Source organism: Colletotrichum godetiae (genome assembly GCF_030913485.1).
Source record: "Colletotrichum godetiae strain CBS 193.32 chromosome Unknown BDP55scaffold_2, whole genome shotgun sequence".
Lineage (NCBI taxonomy): Eukaryota > Fungi > Ascomycota > Sordariomycetes > Glomerellales > Glomerellaceae > Colletotrichum > Colletotrichum godetiae.
The window spans coordinates 378164-402288 of record NW_026851250.1 but is presented as its reverse complement, the minus strand read 5'-3'; the positions used below and the strand labels follow the sequence as shown (position 1 = coordinate 402288).

The 24125-nt window shown below is 52.5% G+C and overlaps 7 protein-coding genes across 7 annotated transcripts; 5 read left to right on the top strand and 2 right to left on the bottom strand.

Annotated features, from left to right (window-relative positions):
- Window positions 1-251: 251 nt before the first annotated feature.
- Window positions 252-2239, top strand: BDP55DRAFT_126385 (BAR domain-containing protein). The gene is made up of 4 exons (XM_060565476.1): window positions 252-434; window positions 544-1789; window positions 1853-2052; window positions 2126-2239. Exons 1-3 carry the CDS (start codon window positions 399-401, stop codon window positions 1873-1875), a joined length of 1305 nt encoding a protein of 434 aa, XP_060436064.1. The 5' UTR covers window positions 252-398; the 3' UTR covers window positions 1876-2052; window positions 2126-2239.
- A 2617-nt stretch (window positions 2240-4856) lies between these two features.
- On the bottom strand, window positions 4857-5789 carry BDP55DRAFT_536136 (F-box domain-containing protein; the record flags this gene model as incomplete). Its single annotated transcript, XM_060567883.1, has 2 exons — window positions 4857-5588; window positions 5652-5789. Coding segments are annotated over 2 exons (870 nt in total), but the record flags the coding sequence as incomplete, so codon positions are not given.
- Window positions 5790-6852: 1063 nt separating this feature from the next.
- Window positions 6853-7337, top strand: BDP55DRAFT_126307 (uncharacterized protein). The gene has a single exon (XM_060565475.1). The coding sequence runs from the start codon at window positions 6898-6900 to the stop codon at window positions 7138-7140; it is 243 nt and encodes an 80-aa protein (XP_060436062.1). The 5' UTR covers window positions 6853-6897; the 3' UTR covers window positions 7141-7337.
- A 1272-nt stretch (window positions 7338-8609) lies between these two features.
- On the top strand, window positions 8610-10726 carry BDP55DRAFT_642445 (MOSC domain-containing protein). The gene is made up of 2 exons (XM_060573453.1): window positions 8610-9196; window positions 9264-10726. The coding sequence occupies exons 1-2, from the start codon at window positions 8977-8979 to the stop codon at window positions 10682-10684; spliced, it is 1641 nt and encodes a 546-aa protein (XP_060436061.1). The 5' UTR covers window positions 8610-8976; the 3' UTR covers window positions 10685-10726.
- A 398-nt stretch (window positions 10727-11124) lies between these two features.
- Window positions 11125-12066, top strand: BDP55DRAFT_722856 (meiotic recombination protein DMC1; the record flags this gene model as incomplete). Its single annotated transcript, XM_060578660.1, has 1 exon — window positions 11125-12066. One exon carries the CDS (start codon window positions 11125-11127, stop codon window positions 12064-12066), a length of 942 nt encoding a protein of 313 aa, XP_060436060.1.
- A 2517-nt stretch (window positions 12067-14583) lies between these two features.
- On the top strand, window positions 14584-17188 carry BDP55DRAFT_689416 (uncharacterized protein; the record flags this gene model as incomplete). Its single annotated transcript, XM_060576736.1, has 5 exons — window positions 14584-14981; window positions 15038-15104; window positions 15161-15353; window positions 15411-15449; window positions 15519-17188. 5 exons carry the CDS (start codon window positions 14584-14586, stop codon window positions 17186-17188), a joined length of 2367 nt encoding a protein of 788 aa, XP_060436059.1.
- Window positions 17189-17514: 326 nt separating this feature from the next.
- On the bottom strand, window positions 17515-22592 carry BDP55DRAFT_642438 (SH2 domain-containing protein). Its single transcript, XM_060573452.1, has 4 exons — window positions 22128-22592; window positions 21897-22070; window positions 18217-21844; window positions 17515-18162 (listed from the first exon to the last, which is right to left on the bottom strand). The coding sequence occupies exons 1-4, from the start codon at window positions 22296-22298 to the stop codon at window positions 17900-17902; spliced, it is 4236 nt and encodes a 1411-aa protein (XP_060436058.1). The 5' UTR covers window positions 22299-22592; the 3' UTR covers window positions 17515-17899.
- Window positions 22593-24125: the final 1533 nt, after the last annotated feature.

The window sequence follows — 24125 nt, the reverse complement described above, 5'->3', positions numbered from 1 at the left end:
TCTTTTTCTCGCCCACAAATCGCAACGTCATCACCACGAAACATATCTCTCTCATCTCGCAGTGCTCCGTCCTTCCCGTTGACCCCGCCAGGCACCTACTTTAGGTACCTTAGCTTCTGCATAGTAGCGCCTTAGCTCCTGTCTTTCGGCATCTCATGCGCCACAGCCAAGCGACACTGCGCAGAAGCTGACTGACACAGCCACGCTACGTCGTCACCAGCGACAATCAGGTTGCGAGAGCCCACACCTCATAAGGTTGGACATCGAATACCCTCAACTTTCAAGCAGCGAAGACCCTCGTCGTAACCTTAGCCCTCGATACCACCGTCTCTGCCCTTCATTGGCACGACACTTCAAATACCTAATCCGATACATCACCACCACAAACTCACCCCGCCATGAGCTTCCGGGGCTTCCAGAAAAGCGTCATTCGGGTACGTGTGTCCACTTAATGAGGGGTCCTCCCGTGCCTTCCGCGCGGTGACGTGAAGACGGAACACAAATTTGGCTGACTGACGATCTCCTTTTCTCCACGACGAACAGGCGCCCCAGCAATTCAAGTCGCGCTTCAATATCGGCGAGCACACCAAGGATGCCGTCTACATCGATTCCGAGCGCAGATTTCAGGAGCTGGAGACCGAGACGAAGCGATTGCACGATGAGTCCAAGAAATACTTCGATGCCATCAACGGCATGCTCAGCCATCAGATCGAATTCAGCAAGGCCATGACCGAGATCTACAAGCCCATTTCCGGTCGCATGTCGGATCCCGACAGTCTGGAGGTTCAAGGCAACCCCGAGGGTATCCGTGCCTGCGAAGAGTACGAAGCCGTCGTCAAGGATTTGCAGGAGACTCTTGCGCCAGAGTTGGAGATGATAGAAAGTAGGGTCATTCGCCCAGCCAACGAGCTCCTCGATGTCGTCAAGGTCATTCGCAAGTCGGCAGCGAAGCGCGAACACAAGAAACTCGATTACGACCGACACAGACAAACCCTCAAGAAGTTGCAAGATAAAAAGGATCGGAATGCCAAGGACGAAAAGGCTCTATGGAAAGCGGAGAACGACGTGGAGCAGGCGACTCAGGAGTTCAACTACTTCAATGATCTCCTCAAGGAGGAACTGCCGCGCCTCTTTGCGCTCGAACAGCAATTCATCCAGCCTCTCTTCCAGTCCTTCTACTACATGCAACTAAACATTTTCTACACGCTGCATGAGAAGATGCAACACTGCGACATCGGTTATTTCGACCTGACGCTAGACGTGCTCGAGGCATTCCACAAGAAGCGAGGCGATATTCAAGAACAGGCCGAGAAGCTATCCATCGTGAAGTTCAAGACGACTGGTCAGAGGCGTCCGGCGAAATACGGCGGCCGTCCTGCAATCGAGGGCAAGCCTCAACACCTGCTTACCGCTGGACCTTCTTCCTCTTCAGCCGCCTCAACAACCTCAGCAGCGCCTACAAAGTACGGTGGTTACACCAAACAGGGAGAAGCCGCTGACTCGAACCCGCCGCCCCCATACTCTCCTCCGCCCACGAACGGAACTGCTGGTGGTGGACTCGCCGCCATCGCTGCAGCAAAGTCAAAGCCTCCTCCACCCAAGCCCAAGCCCAGCCGACTCAGCGGAGCGCCCGCGGCCGAGCAAGTCACCGCCCTGTACGACTACGCTGCACAAGCAGAGGGCGACTTGAGCTTCAGGACTGGCGATGTCATCGAGATCATCAGCAGGACAAAGAACGAGAATGAATGGTGGCAAGGTAGACTGAATGGAAAGACTGGACAATTCCCAGGTAAGATTTCATCACTAAACGGCATACATTGAACAAGAACAAAGGCTGACTTTCTTTGCGCAGGAAACTATGTGAAGTTGAATTGAGCGGCTAATAAAGACTCACAACCCCACCAATTACGATCGACACCCGTGATCTTCACCCAAATACACTGTGCCGCAGAGGCACATTAATGAACAACTGCGAGGGCATCGAAAGGGAAGCGCGAAATACTTGCATTTGGGATCTTCGGCGTACGCAGAAGGGACTGCCCATCATTTCGAGTCGGAAAACACTTGGGAGAGAAGGGACGGCAAAGGGAGAGAGGGAGGAACTTGGATGTCGGGGAGGAAGGAGGGGAAGGAAGGCTTAGGAGAGAGGTCGCTTTGCTTTTACCCTGGGAGAAGTGCCCATGTGACACGAGTTCGTTGGTCGCCTCATTTTTTCGAGGTTTTCGGTGTAGAGAGACCGGCGTCGGAGGGCGGCAATGGCATAGCAAAGGCGATCCCCATACCTACGCCTTTTTTTACGTTTGGCAATTGTTCTGTTGTCGAAAATCACAAGAACTTCCCGGATTCTGTGAGTATCATCGGCGTTACTGCAAGAATTGCGTGATTCCACATTCCTCATGAGACAGCCATCCCCCGGTTGATTTGCTTTTTACTGGTTTATATGTTTCCCGAGTGTCTCATTGTAGAAGCGCCGGGCGGGGGAGAAAATGAGGCTCTCTTCTACTTGCCCCATTTGAGTTTACAAACTTGTTCACCCGCCGTCCAGCCTGCTTGTAGCTCCATGTATGGTCCCGGCGTGGGAAGCAAGTCTTTGAAAGACTAAACAGTCCAGCCGCCCCAAGCCGCGCCCTTTGTAATGTAATTTCAGTGTGATAGGAGCTCTATCGGAATCGGCAAGGTGCATAGATAATACCAGGATATATGCAGGAGCCTCGTAGTTGAGGTCTGCCAGGATTGCGTCCGCGAGCCAAGACGTGACCTCCTCTTCCTCCGTACCCAAGCCCGAGTAAGCCCCTGACTCCGGGGTACCATTGCGTCTTTGGCTGGTCATTACGCCAGTCCTAACCTTGTGACATGCAGCTCGATTTTACCCACCCCTTGTGTTCTGGTTTGTCAAAGCCTCAAAGTGCATGTTTGACGTGGGACGATGGAGGAGGCTCGTCAGGCGAGGCGAGCGGGCTATCGACGGGCTATCGACGGGCTCTACTGTCAATCGGTCTATGGTCTTTGTACCGAGACAATCGGCGGGGGGGACTGGGAAGGCAGGCTAGCTGTCGATGTCCCGTGGGAAACGCTTCCGGGCCCCGAGGAGAAGGAGTAAGGTTCCAGAAGGAACATCAGCTCCCATGGTAGTATTGTCCAACGGGAGATCAGATTCGACTCCAATCCTACGCGCCAAGGGTTGGCTTGTCGCCTGTTTCGCCGGTCAACATGATACAAATGTAAGATGGAGTAATGAAGATAGATTTTTGAACGGGGGTCCGGTTAGCTCGCTTATGGCCAGAAACCCTTCGTGAATACCAGGGTAGGATAGGCAACTCTAGACTAGAGCCAGCCGAAATTCCCCCCCAATCTGCGAACCACTTCTGCTATTTCAAGCGGGGTGAGCAAGGGACTTCAGAGCAGAAAATAAGGCATCCCGGAACCGACATGACATCCCCCTGTCCAATTACAAAAGCAAAGAATCCAAGCGGACGCTACTGGATAGGTCCAGCGGGCTACCTACAGTGACTAGCAATAAAAGAGAGCATAGGTGCAGTTGTCATCGTCCGAAGCCCTCCGTCCCATGCCTTTTCGCGCCTTCAAATGGAGCAAAATACAGATGTCTGCACGGAATCGTCATCTTGGTAGCCCTAGTAGTAAAGTACCGACATGAGATCTTGATGCCGTGGGATGTTAGTAAGATGTCTAGAGCCTTTGATGGAGCTGCTAGCGGCAGGCTCCCATCAGCAACACCGGCACGGGACCGAATGATCCTTGCTAAACGCAAAGTTGAAACCAACAGGTTTACCAAGACCGTAGATGCTTTGCAGATAAGCGGCCGAGGCTCTTCTTATCCAGGAAGGCGCTTCTGACCTGCTGATGTCTGTCTCCACGTTGCCGGATGTTTGTGACGGGCCAGGAATGGACTCCTCACTGAAAGAGGAGTTTCTCGAACCGGGTGCAGACACCGTCAGAGACTTCGGCGTAGGATAGGGGCCTTGATCTTTCGTATCGTCGCTTTCTGTGGTTGCGTGGGTGCAAGGCGGTCTTGTTGGGCCGCCAGGCCACCGGGTGAGTCCGATGAGTTTGACGGAAGGGTCAAAACAGATGAAGACCAAAGGCCGTCTGGTTTGAGAACCCTTTTGCCCAACGGCGTATACCAAAGAGCGCTCGTCCATAATCCCTGAGATGTTACCGTATGTATTCTGGCCTTGAGGCCGGAGTATGTTATCCAATGTGTCAAGGTGCACATTTCGTTGGCTCACTTCGACCTCTGGTAGCCACCATGAAATCTCGTTAGGTCCATCGGTCTGGTGGGAGACCTGGGCAGAGCTGTCAGCGGGTAATTCCTTCGGGACCCGGCCGGTTCCGCTTTGAGGAAAACGAGAAATTGAACGTATTTGCGGTCTTTGCGTCATCGATTCGGCAGCGACAGGATCGTTTACCAAGTCGATGAATGTTTCGCAAGACTGATTATATGAACGTATAAAACATTGGCTCAGGGTGATAGTTGGCGATGTTGAGCCATCATCACCCCTGTGAACGTAGGTTTTGTCCCCTTGCTTCTCTAATGAGACTAGCTTAGTAGATGAGCAGCGCGGGGTTGATATATATGAGATTCGGTTCGTGTCAGCTTCGGTGTCCTCTTCGCCAGGGTCCACAGCAGGTGCCGCAAAAATGACCTCCTTTCGGTAGGCTGCTCTCGCGCTGGACGATTCGTTAACGAGCCACTCCCTTCGGCATTCTGACACCATGATATTCCCGGTGACCAAGTCTTTCGCGAGCTGCAATGTACTCCATCGATCGTCTATCGGCCCGTCTTTATGATCTCGTCTCAGCATGGAATCTTTCGACGCCAGCTGCATGTCTCCGGGTTGGGTACTGCCGACTGGCAACCGAAACCCGTAATAATACGACAGTGAATCAGTCTCGTATACTTCGAAACTGGCCAGGCTAGATAACCCATAAAAATAATCGTCGATGATTTCGAAGCAAACGGTAGCTCCGATATCTGACCCAGCTAGGTCATCAAGATCCAAGTGACCCGCATTCCATTGCTTGGTTCGTATATCAAATCGTCGTAGTACCCATCGTTTAAAGCCATCATCCCCAGTTACCGAATGAGTGCCGTAGTAAAGGTAGTCTTGATTGTTGCGCACGAATAGCTTAGAGGTTGACTCGAGACGTTGGGCTGTGAGAAGCGTCCTCTGCTCCACGTTGATTATAACGAGGCGACTTCGACCTTCGGTCTTAGGTGGGCTGTAAAGGCAGGACAAAACTCCGTGGGCGAAGTGGATCGGGCGAAACTTGTACTTGCTGCTGGCGAGATTCGCCCCCGGTACAGACTGTAGCAGCATCCGAGTATCGATGATATTCTCTATGTCCGATGAAGCATGCAAATTGAGGAGACGCAACACCTCGTAACCTTCCGTATAACAAAGAGTGCCGTTGCAATAGATGAAGTCGACAGCATGAGCGACAAGAGCTGTGGTGTATGGCTTGGCAGTGGTGATAGCGTCCCGAAGCTTAACCAGTTGTCGCAAGCAGCGAGCATACTGCTTTGAGGAGCGTGCAGCTTGGAACTCAACTGAGTACGGCGCGTGAGTCTAATCCACTAAGTCAGCGCGACCCACGAATGCATAGGACTGCTGTTGTAAGGCGACGCTCACCTCCAAGGCGACCCGGCAAATATCATCGTTGTCCACGAGGTACCTGAACTGTCTGCAAGCGAGGCTTAGGTTGAAAATGTCATGTAGATTCAGAGAATTTGCGATATAAGTCATAATCTCGATAGGCAGCCTTTGCATCCTCGCAAAGTCGACGGCTGCCATAAACCCGTCTCTTGAGCATACGGTCGAAGAGTTGTGTGATAGGGTGAAGAATTAGATGCTAAAGGTTCGTCAGGCAACCTGGGGTTTGTAGGCAAGGCAGCTCGAAGAGGGGATGGGCAGGTAGAAGACTTCCGGCCCAGGGAACTGACTGTCACTCAAGTCCAAGGCGGCTGCTTTCCATGCAGGTCGAAGCATCCATCGGGAGGAGCGACTGTAGCTTGTTTTAAGGTGATTGCCTTAGGTAGCAGAGCCTCATCTGTCCGATTCTGTCGGAACAAGAGCCCCAGCTTTCAGATACCCCTTCCCCCCCCCTTCCACACAAATTGAACCAAAACATGGTTCGGCCACGAATGGGCTTGGAGTGTACTCCGTACTCATAACCTCTCTCGTCGTTTCCATCTAAGTCCGAGACATGACTAATGCTTGTAATACCTAGGATCTCTGGGAAGCTAGAAGATATGCCCAGCTACGCTGGCCTGGCGACGTTGGGGGCTGGCGGGCAGTTTGCTTCGGTCAGTACATATCCGGCGGCGCAGCAAATAGGCCCTAAAATTTTAGATGCCCCAGGGTGTGTTATTACGAGAGCCTGCTTGGAGCCATGAACTTTCTCATATTGAGGTGTCCTAGAAGTGTTGAGGGAGTACGACAAGGCTTTGTACAAGGGTCCTAGTTGTACAGAGTCCAGCCCCCTTGGACTGGTTCCTGCCTTTAAATCTAACAGTCCCCTGATTCAGCAAAACGTAGGGACGCAATAATTTCCGACTTGGAGCTTTGCCCGCCATGTTTCCAAGTAAATTTGCGGCCGAACAACCAAAAATCAGGCTCTCTCCGAGGTCGCCCTTCATCAAGTTGGACCGTACAGAGGTGGAGAACCATCAAAGCTCGAGGCTACACTAACATTCCCTTGCTAGCATCTAGTTTATCCCTGGGCGCTGCAGTGGGTCTGAATCGCACCCAATCAAAGGGCTGTAAGATCCACACGGAGCCGCATGTCTCCTCGTCGCGAGACTGAATGCGGCAGGTTTACCCCCCCCCCCCCCAAAGATGAGCCCTTTCATTGCAACGGAGTCTGAACTACTATGACATGCGCGGCTCTGCGGCATTGCGGCATTGCGGCATTGCGGCATTGCGGCTCTGCGACTATTCACAAATACAGCACCAGGTGATGTTTTCTCTCAATGCTTTCTCCAGTCATCACAACCTAAGGTACCTCATGTCCTTGTTCGTGATCCTGGTAAGATGTGTCCGCCAAGGGCAATCTCTGCCTACACAACGGGATGCTTTCGTGAGGTCTTTTTTCTCACTTGATTATCTTGTTCTACTTTAGTGGAATGTTATGATTCTCATCTGCATGCCTTACTCACCATTCTCATAGGATCATCGCTGTGAGTCGATGAGCTTGAGCAGCATGAGAAAGCTATGAAATCTTGAAAATTCCGATTTGCGCCCGTCCGTCACCCTGTGCCGCAAGAATCAGTAGGCTATTGTCAAAGGAGTAGTCAAACTCGTCATGCCTGGTAATTACGAGGCTGGCTTAGTCGATTACTGTGGCATGAACACCAATTATGTATTGCTGGTGATCCACAATTGTGCGATGTCAGGTGCGTCAGTTTCCTTCATCATCATCGTCTCCTTCCCATGGTCGCCCGAGCCGTGAGAATATTAGTACGGCTGACCTATCTATAGCGGGAACACCATACCTATGTGGCAATGCCCTATTCGCTACACATTGTCCCACCCACTGGCGTTATCAGGTGATGCCCTGAGGAGCACAGGTCTTGCAACGGAGGGTGATTCTATCGACTCCTCATGGACCAGCCATGTGACACTAGCGGGTGTATCGTGCTCTCTCTGTGATACTGTTCTACTCGCGGAAGTGCAAGATTCGACCGAGCTAGCAAGCCGTATGCAGCGTGACAGTAGGGTTCCGCTGATGCCCAAAATCTTGGTGCTGACTTGGGCTCGAACACGCCAATCTCTCATTCCCTTGACTGGAGGCTTGAACAGCAACGCTATGGTTGAATAGTCGAAGAAAACTAGTAGCCGTCTAAGTTGTACCATAGCCTCGCGGAACACCGCCACATTAACTTTGAGGCCCTCTAGACTCCGATCTTCTTCGAATGATTCATCTTACCAAAGACTGGTAAGATCAAGGACGGCGACTGCTTCCAGCGAATCGGGCCCTTCCCTATTAAAGCCATATCGATCCTGAAGTCAGCCAGAAAACTCGAGGGGGTGTGTATATTTCTGAAAGTGTTACACGCTGCTCCGTACAAATTTGGGAGACAGTAGAACGGAGAATGTTTGTCTACATATGTTACATCATCCAGCTTATATCACTGGCAGAGGTTCCCACCAAGTGAAGCGATCCCTAACGCTAATTTTCTGCCCCGCGGAACGCCGTCATCGGTTTTTCATCCGCTTTTGCCCGGCTCGCTGCCAGGGACACGGGCGGTGCTTTTCTGAATCTCCGGCGGACTGACAGCCTTATATATCGATGAAGTCAAATGAAATGGGGCCTCAGCCAAAATCTTCAGCATTCTATGTACTACCTCGGCCCCAGGAAGTGCAGGGGTGGTCAGAAGCTATGGGTAATCCACACTGGGAGTTTGTCTGGCGAACCACAGCATCTGACCACCTTAGTGCTTACGACTTAACTTGGGCTTTGGTGCTGTTACCGAGAGTCCAGAGCATGCTTGGTATCTGGTCAGGCATTAATTATTATGTCATCCTCCGAATAAACGAATTATTTGGTTAGATGGTTTGAAGAATGAAACATAATCTCATACTCTATCTGGCCAGTAGATCTCAGCTTCGTCTTTCTTGCAATGCAGGCCCTATACGTCCGTCCCAAGGTACTTCCCACAACTGCGGAGACGCAAATCACCTCTTGCAACATCTCTGTGATGCCGGAGCCATCGATCCTCCGTCGCAAAAGTTCCAAAACTCAACTCCTCTTCAAGACCTCACTAGAAAGGCGTAGCTTTTCACCGTGCGGAGCAAGGTTCCGCACGGCTGCCGGCGCAGCACAAGGCAGCAGCATGCCGAATAAGACTTAGCTGTGTAGGATCTTCAATCCAGGTTTGGCAATTTTCCCCATTCATGCTTTTGCCTTTTCTAGCACACACAATTTAGTGAAAATTTTCTAAGAAACCCGCCGACTATGAGTCTCACCGACGAAATCGACCTACGGTCACCTTTCACCAGCGATGTCTTGTTGGAGGTTCGCACCAGCGTGATGAAGAAGATGCCCGGACTTGAGGTCACGTCCGGAATCGACAAGGATTTGAGGCATGGTCCCATTTACGTATCGCATCTCGGGCTCGAGGCGGACGAGCATGATCCAACTTTTCATGGTGGACCGGATAAGGCGATTCACGGTTGTGAGTACATTTACGATGCCTGTTAACGTGCTCTGCCATCATGGCGTAGTGCTGAAAGTTTGTCTAGATTGCTCCTCTCATTATTCTGGTTGGAAGGCAGAACATCCAATCGCAGCGGAAAGGTTTAGACCGGGAGCTTTTGGCGAAAACTTTGTCACTAGGCACATGAATGAGCGTAACGTATGCATCGGCGATGTCATCGCTGTTGGTGATGAAGTCGTGCTTCAAGTCAGCTTGCCACGACAGCCATGCTACAAGCTCAACCATCGTTTTCAATTGAAGAACTTTGCGCCCACGACATTCAAAACAAGTAGGACTGGCTGGTACTATCGTGTTCTGAAAGAGGGATCAGTCAAGGCTGGCGACGAAATCAGGCTCGTCGAGCGAAAATGGCCCAAATGGACCATTGAAAAGATCCAGGAGTACCTGCACAGGAACCAGACCGACGCGGCTATGAATGAGGAACTTGCGTCGATTGAGGACATGGGCAAAGAAAGCCGTGGCGCATTCCAACGACGAGTGGCCAAGGCCAAAGCTCAAGTCAAGAGGGAAAGGGGGGACCAGTGGAGAGACTTCAAGATTATCGAAAAGACAAGACAAACCCCCAGAATCTTGTCATTTGTCCTCGAGGCAGTCAACCCGATCGAGAACCCAGAATATCTCAACGAAGGAGCCCACGCAAAGCTCAGACTACCGAATGGTCTCCTTCGATCATACTCTGTCGTGTCCGGGAATCGCAACAGTTTCGAGCTCGGCATTGCTCTCGAGGATAAGGGCCGTGGAGGATCCCTCTACCTCCACAAGTCTACGACTGTGGGCGACATACTTCAGATTGGGCGAATGACTGCCGACGTAAAAGTTGCTAGTGCTTCGAGCAATCACGTTTTCATCGTGGGCGGTATCGGCATAACCGCCTTTTTGGTCCTTGCTGAGGCCTACCATGAAGTCCACTTCAATTCTGAGATACACTATGCTGTTCGCTCGGCCGACGACATACCGTTTCGTTCCCGGCTGGATGCTCTTGGGAGCAGTATTCGATTATACGATCGTTCTCAAGGCGAGCGAATGGATATTGGCGAAATCATGAAGACGCTCAAGTGGAACAGCCATGTCTACGTTTGCGGACCTAGGCGAATGACTGAGGCCGTAAGAATAGCCGCGGAGGAATGCGGCCTCGACGAGGGCGACGTACATTACGAAGCCTTTTCTGCCGACACTTCGGGAGACCCGTTTGAGGTAGAGATTCTGAACCGGGACGGCAAGATTCTGAAGGTTGGCGAGGAAGAGACGCTGCTGGAAGTACTCAAGCGAGAGATCGGAGGCGATGTGGAGAGTAGCTGTGAAGTCGGCAACTGTGGGACCTGCAAGGTTACACTCAAGAGCGGTCGAGTTGATCACAGAGGCACAGCTCTGTCTACTGACGATAGACTTGAATCAATGCTAAGTTGCGTGAGTCGTGGTATTGGAAGGATAGCCATCGAGATTTGATAGTACACAAGTATTAAATTGCTTTTTGCTGGATCACTTCTAGATCTTTGGCTTTACTTTGATGACCTCAATTCCTAGATATGATCAATCCCTATGAGAAACTTGGTAGTGATCAATCGGGAGCACTTAGTATCATCGCGCTCCAGTTGCTTAAAAGATTAAGCATGAAGGAATTCGGCCAGGTAGCTCCCTACCTGAGCCATCCGGAGACGGATCCGCCCACCGACCTCGGTGTATTCACTCTCACCGACGATAAGCAGGGAGGGGTGTGCTGCACGGGCCACTTCGAAGAATCAGACCAATGAGATGGTTTTCTGATAACGATCGAAGACCCACTTGACTTTTTTCTCAAGTCGACGATCCGACAACAATTCTGGCTGCTGAATCTTACTTCTACAGGACGACAACATTCCTCCGCGTTGAGCCGAATTCCCGCGAACATGTCAACCGCCGATTCCCAAGGGGATGGCTTCTTAATTCTGCCAGTGAAGCTTCCAGCACTTCCTTCTTGCCCCATCACCGCTCTTCACGAGATTCGCGTTCGACGAAATGCGCCCAAGATCCCGACCGAGATCGATGACCGAAGTCTCTTCCTCAAGAACGTTCCCGTAGACAGCACCGAAGCTCATTTTCGCCAAGTATTTAACGCACTCGTCGGTCCCGGTCGTTTTGAGGGCATTGCATTTGAGGATGATCGGAAGAATGCCGCAGCTGTCGACCCGGTCAACGCTGCGAAGATCATGGGTCTAGGCAAGAAGCGTAAGCGCGGCGAACAGGAAGCAGAAGAGAGAGCCAAGGAGGAAGAAATTGCACGACTTCCCGAGACTTGGACGAGGAGGCTGCGAAAAAGCGGTAGCAGCGCCATCGTTCTTTTCGCTGATGAAAAGAGCGTCGAGCTCGTGCTCAAGGCCATAAAGAAAGCGAACAAGACGACGAAGTTCCCCGTCTGGGGTCAAGGTGTTTCCGAAGATGAGCCCGAGCTTGGATCTGAATGGGTATCTGCACATATCCAGCTGTCCCGCTGTGACAAGGCGGCAACGCAGAAGTCGGTCCACGCCTTCTTCAACGTTTTCAACCGCAAGGAGAAGGAAGCGGCGGAGATGGCCAAGAGGTTGCGCAACGAGCCAGACGAGGACGGCTTCGTCACAGTTGTTCGCGGTGGACGTGTCGCTCCGGCCAACAAGAACGAAGCCGAGGAAGCCCGACAGAAGATGGTTGAAAGGGCGTCGAAGAAGAAGGACGAGACCACGGACTTCTACCGCTTCCAACTGCGCGAGCGTCGCAAGGCGGAACAAGCCGCTATGCTGAAGAGATTCGACGAGGACAAGAAGAAGGTTGATGCTATGAAGGAGAAGCGCGGCAAGTTCAGGCCCGAAACATGATTCCACAGAGGGACTTTCCAACACATCAAACAAGATACCCATGTACACAACATCCCCTTCAGTGTAAGTGGTCTTCTCTTACTCAATTATCTTTTCCTTTAGATGATGACGCACGCGGGGCCAGCGAAGCACCTTGAGGCGAAGGGCTTGTCCCAGAGCCAGTGGGGCAGTGCCGACAAACACCGCGTTATACATATCTTCTCAACTTGTCTGACATTCCAATTGGGATTTTCTTCTTTTCTTCGACTGGTATCTCATGGAAAAACAAAGACTTACGCAATGCTAGACTACCAGTTTTAGAGAGCAGGCAGGAAGGCTCCTATAACAGCAAATGACCTGGTGTGGTGGTCATAGAACTATGTCCGAGGAGGTCTTCCATCCACCTGCACGCCTTTTCGCCCGGGTGTGAGCGAGGTCGAGTGGATAGAAGGAGAAAACCTGCACCCAGTCGAGTCGGAAATAGAACCGCCACGGCACAGATAGTCACGGACTGGTCTGATTTAGGCGACGGCCACGCCGCTCAGCGTTCACGGCAGAACAATACAAAACCACGTGTGTGGCAAGTCGGTGCCTCTCAGTCATGGTCCTCTCTCTGAGCACATTTCCTGCAACTCTAGACCGAGTAGCACGGTGTTATTTACGGGTTCCGGACACCCATCGCTTGATTAAACACTCCTCTGCGTAGCGCGCGGCGTCGATATTCTCTTCGACCCTACTCCTATTTAGGCCTTCAGATTATTTCACTTGCTTGCCCCTGTGGCCTTCTGCCGTTTCCCACCTCGCCTTGGTTCCAGTTCCGGCACGATGTTTTAGCGCTAGAGCTGGGGTATCACACTTCTCAACTGGTTATAGTGGAAGAGTGCTCGATGCGCCAGTGTTCGGCTACCACATGGCTGGTTCTCACGAATCGCAACGAACGGGTGAACTAGACGAGAAAATTTGAATCTTGGGGGCCACCAAGGTTTCGGTTCCAAAATGCGCACGTTGTCCACCACTCTCTCGCAACCGCTTCCTGGTGACAGACAAAAGATCTATTTCATGCATATCTGCCTACTCTGCGCCGTACGTCGACGTCTATTTCATTGAAAGATGCTGGTACAATGCAGGTTTCCGACTAACTCGCCGAATTCACCTAACAGGGCTTAAATGATGCTGACTGCCTCGGCGTTTGTGTCTAATTCGGCATAGATTAAAGTAGGAAAAACAGCCCCGCAAACACTCACGATTTCATCGTGGGGCATCACTCTGAAGCCTCCCATGATGTCTACGTCTCCCACATTGCTACTGTTGAGCATCGAGACCCTGCCAAGCATTGCCATACTTGCGCACCGATCATTATCGTCTTCAGCTACATCCGAGAATAGCATCGCACTCGAGGATGGCATTTCCATCTTCGCCTGAAGTCGGGTCTAGCGTGGGAAACAGAATCCTGCCGCTTTTCACACGGGCTTTGACGCGATGGGCCGCGAATGCTAAGTAAAGGATTCATGACAAGGCGAAAACCACACAAAATTGAGCTGACGACTCATGATCTGGTAGGTAACAACGTATCCGTACTGCGCCGCAGTCTGCTTTAATGAGCATAATGCACGGTACTTTGAGAATAAGAGGAACCCCTTGTGTTTTATCACGATTGTGTGTGGGCGTACCTGCAGCTTATCCTACCCAGGTCGTTTGCAACCCGAAAGAGCGGCTGCATCAAGTCGAGGGGAGTTGGGGATAGCCCAATTAGCCGCAAAAGCCACCAGGTCCAGCCGCACCTCGCTCCTCACGGCGGGTACCAGGAACAATAGTTGCCAACCAACATCCCCTTTCAGTTAGTCCATCGGCCGATGCAAGTCGCGAGACTAACACCATAACCGCATCGCTCGACGCCACCGTGGCACCCATCGCGGGATCCCCCCAATCACTGTCAATCTTTGCCATTTCTGTAATTTCCTATGCCCCTTTCCCGCACCTGATTCGGCGTAGTCAGGGTAGACCCTCCGGCTGGTGCCCGGACCTCACGATGCTTGGCTCTGGCAGCCATCATCGGAGTCGTGTATACTCAGCAGGTATTGTGAAGACGACTTCCTTTGCAGCCCTCCTTACTCTTCCGGGATACACAGACTGCAATGGCGAGCAGTCCAGCACGACCAGACAGGCCATCCAAGAGTCTGTTCGGCGGGCCCTAAAGGAGGATGTTTCCAAGATGGGAACCTCACTTAGCCCTTCAAGGACGTCTAGCCCGCGATGCAGCTGTGCCTCTGGCCGTGTAAGTGGTCTGCGTACCAGCGGCACGGGACAGCTGCTCGAGCATTCACAATGGAATGGCAGGACATCTTAAGCGGCACCTCGTCCGCCTACTATGAGCTCCGTCCCGTTCACCTCACGCATCAATCCGCCAACCGCCGTGTCGTCCAGCACCTCCTAGAGCAGCCCTGCTCGTCCAACGACGTATCTCACGTCAAACCATTCGTTAATTCTCTATACACACTATACTAAGTCTCTCTTTTGGATAATTATAATACAGCCATAATGGCACCTTCACTCTTTACCCTTGGCACGGCTGCCCTGGCCTTGGCTGGTGACGCTGTCGCTAAACAGTTCGTTCTCGATGACACATACGACTCCACCAACTTCTTTGACAAGTTTGACTTTTTCGAGAGCAAGTATAACACGGGCGATTACAACGACGTTGATCTCACTTCGGGCTACATCAACTATCGCACCCGTGTCGACGCCCAGAAGCTGGGTCTCATCAGCAACACCGGCGGCGAGGTCTACGTGGGCCCCGATGCCCACAACATCACCGAGTTCCCCGGTGTTGGTCGGTCAAGTGTGAGGCTTGAGAGCAAGGCCGTTTACAACAAACATCTCATGGTTGCCCGCTTCTCTCATCTTCCTAAGCCTGTCTGCGGTGCCTGGCCCGCCTTGTGAGTTCTCTCCCCAGGTGTGATCGTCTAGGCCTCACAGACTCACACCATTGCAGTTGGTCATATGGTTCTCCCTGGCCTAAGAAGGGTGAGCTTGACTTCTTCGAGGGCTGGAACAACGCGGTAAGGATACACTCTGCAGGCTATAATCTTATAGTTTTGCTGAACACCTATGACAGGCTGCCAACAAGCCTGCTGCCCACACCTACCTCACATCCGAACAGGGCCAGTGTATTATCAGTGAGACTGGTCAGACGGCCAAGGTCAACACGGCCAACTGTGATCAGCAGGCTCCTGGCCAATACATCAACGAGGGGTGTACCACTACAGCTACCTCTGCTGACCCTTGGGGCTCCTCTGATGGTGGTGTCTGTAAGTGAAACCAACAGCTTGGTCTTGGGATATCTCCAGCTAACTCTTCAACTATAGATGCTGTTGAGTGGACAGACGACTACATCAAGTTCTTCGGTAAGGAGCCTTCCAAGTCCTAATCAGAATGACGAACTACACTGGACAGACGTCTAACATCACATTTAGCCTGGACCCATTCCGCAGCTCCCAAGAACATCGGCTCCGACTCGCCTGATACCTCCTCCTGGGGAACTCCCTCTATGCTCATCGCCAACGACAAGTGCAACATCAACAGCCACTTTGCCGACCAAAAACTCGTTCTGAACATTGACTTCTGCGGTGTCCTCGCAGGCAACGAGTACATCTGGAAGGACCAGTGCGCTGCGTCTACCGGCCACGCTGTCTGCTCGTCGTATGTCGCGGCGAACCCCGGTGCCTACAAGGACACCTACTTCAAGATCAAGGACATTCGTGTGTTCAAGGAGGGCAGCAAGGCTGTGACGACTTCCTCGTCTGCTTCGCCTACCTCTACCTCGACTTCCATCTCGACTTCCACCTCGACATCTGCCACAACGTCGTCTGCCTCCACGTCATCAGCCTCGACGTCGTCTGCTTCGACGTCGTCTGCGTTTACGTTGACTACGATATCCACCTCGGCATCTGCTTCTGCATCCGCCTCTGCGTCCACCTCAACCTCAACCTCAACGAGTGCCTCCATCTCTGCTTCCGCTAGCGGCTCGGTCACGGCAAAGGATACGTCTGTCAGCACCTCTGACAACGCCTCTGCTTCTGGCACCACATCCGCCTCTGCATCTGCAACCGCATCTATCTCTGGTTCTGCCTCTGGTTCAGCCACTGGAACTATCTCTGGAGCGGCTGCTGGATCTGGATCTACTTCAGTCTCAGCTTCAGCATCTGCCTCTGGATCCGGCTCCAAGTCAGCCTCTGCTTCCATCACTCCTACTGACCCGATCACCACAAGTGCCACTGGCACGAAGTCAGCCACCGCCAGCGCATCCGGCTCCATCTCCATCAAGTCCAACAGTATGACCGAAGAGGATGTCTGCACCGAGAGCGATGCCATCACCACCAAGACCGACGTCACCAGCAAACAGACTCAGGCAACTTCCACAACGACTCCCCCCGTTGAGCGCACGACCTCGACAGTCTACACCACAAAGGTTTCTACCATCACCGCGTGCCCACCCTCCGTCGCCGACTGCCCAGCCCGCCTGGGCAAGGTCACGACGCAGACCATTGCCCTGTACACCACGGTCTGCCCCGTATCGTCTGTCCCTGCTCCGAAGCCCGCCGAGCCGGTCAAGGGCAACGATAAGCCCAACCTTGGCCCTGGCCCTGCGCCTGCGCCTGGTGTCTCGACCACCACATTCACCACCGTCTACACGATCACCAAGTGCCCTCCCTCCGTCACAAACTGCCCCGTCGGCAGTGTCACCACCAAGGTCGTCACCACCTCTATTCCCTTCGCCGGCACCTCCGTACCCATCGTTACCAAAGCCGTCTCTACGGCCCCCTCGGGCCCCAACTCCGCCCCCAGCGTAATCAAGACCCTCTCCTTGGTCTCCCCCTCCAGCGTTCCCTTCAAGCCTAGCGCCTCCGGAGGTAATAGCACTGTCCCCAAGCCTCCTCCCGGCTTCAACGTCACCATCCCGGCGACCAAGCCCACCACGCTCACCGCCTCCAAGCCCTCAGGAACGGCCCCAGGTGCTTCGACAACGGGCTGTTCCGGCGCCAGCTGCCCTACGAAGCCGGCTGTCGTCGTCAACGCGGCCGTCCAGGCGGGTGCCAGCTTTTTGCTGATGGCCATTGGTGCCCTCGCTGTCCTGGTTTTGTGAGTGGATGCAAGACTGCAATACTGTTTTGATGGTGCAGATATCAAAAAAATGTTTAATGTATATTGAGGTACATGTAATTTGGTACAAAGAGATCGATCATAATCATGATCTTTCCTTTTGTCAATATCAGTTCATGATCAGTAAGTACATCAACTTAGACTTGGAGATGTATAAAATCTAAATGCCCGGCTGTAATGCGACTCTTTATTGAAAAGCATCAAGCTTCATGGCGTGCACCGAGACTTCATCCAAGACCAGTTCCCAAAGAACTTTGTTTAGGCACCTTAGGGTTAGCATTTCAGGTGCAGCGTGTGAGAATCCAAGGATAGAACGGAGTGATGACTATTGTCGTTGAGAACTTCCAATTTTTGTCTACTGGCTTTTTGACCTTCAAGGGTCTTTTTTACTAATCTACATGAATGATGATGATGATGCGTGATACCCCCGTTCGCTTCCGTGAACCCCCCCCCAAAACCGGTTCCAGGGAACCGAGGAGTTCCCAAATAAGACAATTCCAGGCACTAATTCACTGCGGCGCAGCCCCTGTCCCGCCGCCCGCACAACTGAGGTAATCTTCTTCTTCTTCTTCATTATCAAGTGTCGTCCATTCTTGCCATCCCGCTCTCAATAGCAGCCTCCAAGCGACGAACTAGCTGTGACGTAGTCTCGATTCATAGGGGCGGAAAGCCTTGTGCCATGGGCAGATGGACCCTATCTGCCACCGCCTTTCTGCATCTTGGTGATTTCGGTCTGGTAACGGATCTTGAAGCCGTTACACAGCGCTCTCATGTCGGGGTAGGCCTGCTTCAGTAACTCAAAGCCGCCCGGAATAACACGGACAGGCCATGAGTTGACACGCGATCCACGACTCGCCTTGAAGCACAGCCAGAAGTAGCCGGGGTGCTTGGGATCAATGCAGAAAGCATAAGCGGACCGGTTGGGGTTGGCATCGATGTATGTGGTGAGCCATTTCTCTGTGTCGCATGGTTAGCTTTGCTCACTGGATAGAAGATTCCGGAAGCGCATACCGAGATCCGTCTTGGACCGCTTTTCGAACTTCTCATGCTGCATCATCTCATCCACCTTGCGAGACATAGCCTCAATGTGTTCGTGGATCAATTCATCAAGATCCTTGTAAGTGAACTTGCCACCCACCCTGAGAAGCTTGCCGACAGAGAATTCCGTCTCCTTTTGGAGCTCAAGCACATCGACATGTTGGAAGACACCATCGGCAACCTTCCAGGTGATAGCCAGGTGGTCGTTACCTTTGGAGGAGGGTCGGATGATGACCTCTCCGGCGGCTTGAGTACCAAGCCATTGCTCAGCTTCCAATCCGTTGAACGGCTTGAAAAGCGGGTGCTTGATGACTCTTTGGGTGCGTCCGGTGGTCTTGTCTTTCTCGCGAAGTTCTTCCTTATCGGCAGCCTCTAGTCTCTCGTCCCACTGTCCATGACCGTGGTACAATTGACGCTTGTACGGGCGCTTGACTTCGGCTTCCCTTGCAGAAAGCTTGGCCAAGAAGTCCTTGTAGTTTACCTCAAGAACCTTGGCTTGCACCGTCTGTCCGGTCGTCAGGATGCCTCTGACGCGAACACCATCAGGGCCATCATGTGACTCGATGCGGCCCTCTATACCGCAGTCAAGCTTCACTATGGCGAAGTCGTCCTTCACTACTCGGATATTGACGGGGATGATCATGCCCTGAGCGAGAGTGTCCTTGGTCTCGCCAGTGAACATAGTGAAGATCTCGTTCGGGCCGAGGCTTGAGAAGTTTCTGCGCAACTCTTCGTAGGGGGCTTGAAGCTCAGCTCGAATCGTCTCGAGCGTAGCGCGCTTCCTCTGGCTGTAATTGCGCTCGAGTTGCTCTGCATACTCCTCGAGGATAAGCTCATTGACCTTCTCTTGTTCGTCCTCCTTGAAGAGTTTCCGGACAATAGCACCAGGTCCATTGTGATCCGTCTCTGCCTTGACGTCCTCTTCATCAAGTTCAAGGGCGTCGGCTGCCATCTTGCGACCTAGCTCGTAGTCCTCTGGGTGAACACGGGTGTTGTCAAGGGGGTCCGAGGTGGGGTTGGTAGCATCGTAGTCGATGAAGAGGAAACTGGCGCAGTTGTTCCAGACTCTTGGGCCCACGACTGGCAGCTTACCACTGTCGGGGTCGCCAACCAGCTCATCTCTGCTGCCGACGGCTCCTCCGTTCGCGTTGATAGCTTTGATGACGCTTGTAGCCTTTCGGGGACCAAGACCGGCGACATAAGGCAGGAGATTCGCGGTGTAAGAATCGCCCACAGCCTCGTTGATGTTGACACCACACAGATTAACCATATCGACCATTGCTGACTCAAGGTGCTTGAGAAGCTTCTCCTGGGGTAGCAGATTTTGACAAGGATGGAAAGCTAGCGATGCAATGTCTTTGCCAAGTGCCGCATACTCTTTGAGGGGGTTTTGCATGTAGTGCGCCAAAGCGATGCAGTATCTCGTAAGGGAACTCAGAGTAGGGTGCTCAGCAACTGCTCGGGGGCTGTCCTTGTAGAGACGAGCCACCTCGTCATTCACCACAATAACTTCAAGGGGCTCAGTGCGGTACTCTCCGAGCTCGGGGTCATCAAACTCGGGCCCCATCAGGCCCTTTTCGCTGATGAGACTTTCCAAGTCTCTCACAAGCTTCTGGGTATCTGCAGACCATCCGCTAATACCGATAGCATCCGGGCGACGCCTGTTGACGATCTCGACGAATTCTTCGCGAGCTCGCTCATCACGAGCTAGATTGCCCAATTTGCCCTGCTCAATGACCCGACCATCTTCTTCAACGGAAGCCCAGAGTGTGGGGTCGCGAGCTGGATCGGCCATGCCGTTGGACAGAGTGATGATCCGGGGCAGTGTACCAAGAATCATACCCTTGGGCTTGTATGGTGCTTGGTCGAGTCTCTTTGAGTATTCTTCGCGGCAGGCTTTTAGGACTTCTTCTTGGCATGCAGTTCGAAGAGACTCCTTGACGCCCTTGGCAATGATCTTTGACAGACGGGGAACGATGAGATCGAGAACCTTCTGACGTTCATCATTCCATCGATCCGCAAGTTCACTGTAGTTGTCTGAAATGAACTCTTGGCGCAAGGAACGTTTGAAGCCCTCGTCGTTCTCCAATGTTAGCTTCACCTCGATGAGACCCTCTTCCTCAGCCTTCATCATCTTGAGGTACAGATCTGGCTGGCGAGCAACGTCGGCGATTGTCTGGTTGATGAGGTATTTGACCTCGTAGAATGGGTGTGAATCGTCGATCTTCTTCAAACCCTTCTCTGTCCGGCGACAGCTGATTTCACCCATTTGGTAGAAGTTGACTCTGAAGTGCTTCCGCATACGAGGGTTGACGAACAGCTCCTCTGCGTACATCTGACGAGCAGCGTACATCACCGTATCGCCGGTTTGGAATTCTTCATCCGTAAGAGAGTCGGCGAGGTCGTCTGGAAGCTGACTGTCGTCGTCGGCCCAAACCTTGTTACCCTCGCGAAGAGTATTTTGGGCGAACCGATCCGGAGTGATACCGTAGGCACGGACAAAGCCGATAGCCTTGCTCCTCCTGACTCTGTCAACAAGATTTGATTTAGAGCCTGGGCGCTTCATTTGATTGCCACTGCCGTTCATGAAAGACAGGTCCTTGAGCTCGGCGGTGTATTGGAAATGGAGGTAGTCTTGCAGATCTTGCAGTTCTTCCATGGTCGCAGCTTGGGGAATCATATCCTCGAGCACATCATCCTTGATGCTAGCAGCAAGTTTGAGGCTCTCGAGCGTTTTTTCGAGGGCGTTCCGCTTTTCGATCAGTGAACGAAATTTGATATCGAGCTCCAGAATTCGCCACAAGTCGTCCTGAGTAAGAAGCTTGTCTGCGCTGACGATCCATTCAGGGGCATCGGGGTCGTCGCGATGGTCGGGGTTTTTGGTCTTCTTGGCGTGGATCAAGTAATCCTTGCGATGCTGAAAGACGTACGGGACCTCAACGTCGTCAACGACAAAAAACTCGAGGACCTTGCCGATAGCCTTGGTGAAGGGTCCATGTAGTTCGGACTGGAGCAGCTTTTTGGGCCACATCAAACCCGCGATCCACCGGGCCTCTTCCTTGAACTGCTCAGCGCTAATTTGCAAGTGTTTAAAGGGCTTTCGGTCCAGCTGGAATCTTTCAGGCTCATCTGTGAATCGGATCTGGTTGTCCTCGTCGGTCAAAAGCTTCTCCTTCAACTGTGAAGGCTCAAACACGTCCTTGAGCTCAATGACCTGCTCTTCGCGTTCGCGGTCTTCCTGCTCTTCTTCTAACTGAAGAGCCCATTCGTAATCCTCGCCGTTGCCGAAGATTGCTTCCATGTCCTCCAAAGCGTCTTTGTCGAGGCCGGAGGTATCAACAACACCTCCAACCCCTCTGTCGCGGGGCCGGGCGACTTCGGCATCTTCTTGCTGGCGCGCTCGTTCGTCTTCATCCTCCGGATAGTCCTCTTCGATGAAGTCTTCGAACTCGTCGGCCTGGGGGCGATAGTTCGATCGGCCGTAGGGTCTTTGGTCGTTGGCTTCCTCGTCGTCATCCGAGAACATGTCCTCTAAGCCGCGTCGCTCGGGGCCACGGTCATCCTCGTCCCGATGACCTCGTTTGAGACGCTTGAATTTCGGCTACAGGCACGTTAGCACAATTGTTAGCGATGATCCATGGTGGACATCATACCTGTGTTGGTGCTCTGCGCTCGATTTGTTCCCCAATGAGTTCCAAGTCATCCTCGTCCAGCCGTTCTTCTTCTTCCTTGTCGCGATGCTCTCGCTTCCGCTTTCGCTCGTGAGCATCTTCGTCCTCACCTTCTTCTTCTTCCTCATCTTCGTCGACAATGAATCCTTCACGAATCTGAGGGGAAGGAATAATTAGTCATTCATCAAGGTAATTTAAATCCCAATCGCCTACCTTGCGCGCTTCCTCCTCATCTTCATCATCCTCTTCCTCTTCGGAGGAGTCCTCAGGGGCAGCGTTTCTCCTGCGCGCAGATCTAGGGTCGGCATCCTCATCCACAGACTCCTCATCGTCGTCATCGAGCTCGGCCTCGCCGTCGACGAAGTCACGCATTGAGGCGCTCATCTTTAAGTCGCCTAGAATCGAGGTCGCAGCGCGTGGTGAAAGTGAGGCCTTCGTCGGGGATGATACCTAGCAGGCGCGTTGCGATCGCTGGGGGGGCTTCGCTCAGGCTCAAAATCTTGATGGAGAAGGAGATACCGCACCCGAATTAATGAATCGATGTCGAGATGGGGTCGCTAGAAATCGGAGGAAAGAACGAGGGCAAGAATTCAAGGAAGGCGTCCTTGACCAGGCAATTTTCAGTTGCCTCTGCAGCACGCCTGCACCTGGAATAATTGAAAGCTTGGACCTCCAATGGCTTCCTGTCCCCAGCGCGCCTCGTTCGCCGACCCGACTTTCAGCCTCGGTCCACTGTGGCTGGTGACAGTTCTTCCGGCTTCCGGACAAACGATCTATCTTATCAGTTTATCCGATAAGCATCCCTGCATGCCACTTGTGATACCACGTGCAAAGTGATTCTGCATCCCCTGCTCGCTGATGTGAATCTCAGATTTCCGAAGACTAGCTACCCCTAGGCCGATTTATCCACATCCCGCTAGGTACGACTACTCCAAGTCGTCGTTCATGACTCTTTGTACCGAATGTGGTGTCATTGAGAAGGGTCACTGCGTCAACTTGAGCATCCTCCAGATAATCATGAAGTTTTCAGCGTCAATTTCTTAGGAAAGCGGCTGGCTCATGTGCTTCGCTTGAACACCAAGAGCTCTCTTGCAACGATCGATACTAGGTTTAGACGGCAACTTGTTTTGGCCTTTGAGCGTTGAGCTAACCGGCTCAAAACCATTGGCTTGCCTGCGGATAGCGCAATCCTACTCATTCTAGCTGTCACTTTTCGAATGCACAAAAATCCAGTCGGTTGCTAATTGTGCGGGAGCAAAAGTCAGGCAAAGAATCTGTCAACCCTAGGCGATATTACATCCATGATACTGTTTCGACTTCACAGTTAGCACGAGCAGCATAACATGGGATCGAGAAGGAGCATCCTTCTAAGAGCTTTCGGCTTTGTCTGTCAATATGACACAGACGTTGGCGCCGCAGGGAAGAGCATTTTGCAGCCAACGACAAATTAGCAAGCCATGAACCCATCATGCAGCAATTCATGGCACATTTCCGCGCTTGGGCAGCCATCAGGAGCCTGTCGGAAAGCTGGCAAGACCAGACACACAGACATTCGAGTCTTGTTGGTTGGTGTGGGAGGGGCAATGAGGGCGGGCGGCAAGACACTGAGACACCAGGCCGTTTTGCGACTCAAGGCCCTGGTACAGGACAAAGTGGGATTTCTTCAATGCCTCACCATCGTTGGCTCGAGTTGCCTCATCACACCCATCGTGGCAGCCCACCGGCTTACATGAAGTGTCCAGGCGATACCCAACCCTTGTCATGGACTTGAGTGATGAGTTGAAAGGGTGATGGAGGTGGCGACGTAATTGGACTTGACTGCTGCCTTAGGGGTGAAGGGAGAAATATGGGCGATTAATGGGATACTCTTAGGAATGGATGCCAGCAGATGAATTTAGACGGTAGAAGGAGACAGCTGTCTTTGATTGGCGTGTAGATCTGCACTCCCGTACTGCTTAATTTTTTTCTCCGTTGTCTTTGCTATGTTTTAGCGACGGTTTGAAACCAACGGGATCAAGTGCAGACGGGTATGGCGGCAGGCCACAGAATAGTCCTCTTCAAGTCTTAGTCGACTATGTCTGTTTGGCTGGCTCGCTACAACCTGAGATATTGACGGGAAGCTGAAGCCTGAAGGAAAGGATAGCCGTCGGTCCCCGGCTCGTATGCACAGAGTGGATCGAGGTGGACTCTGCTTTTGAGTCTGTGCTTGAG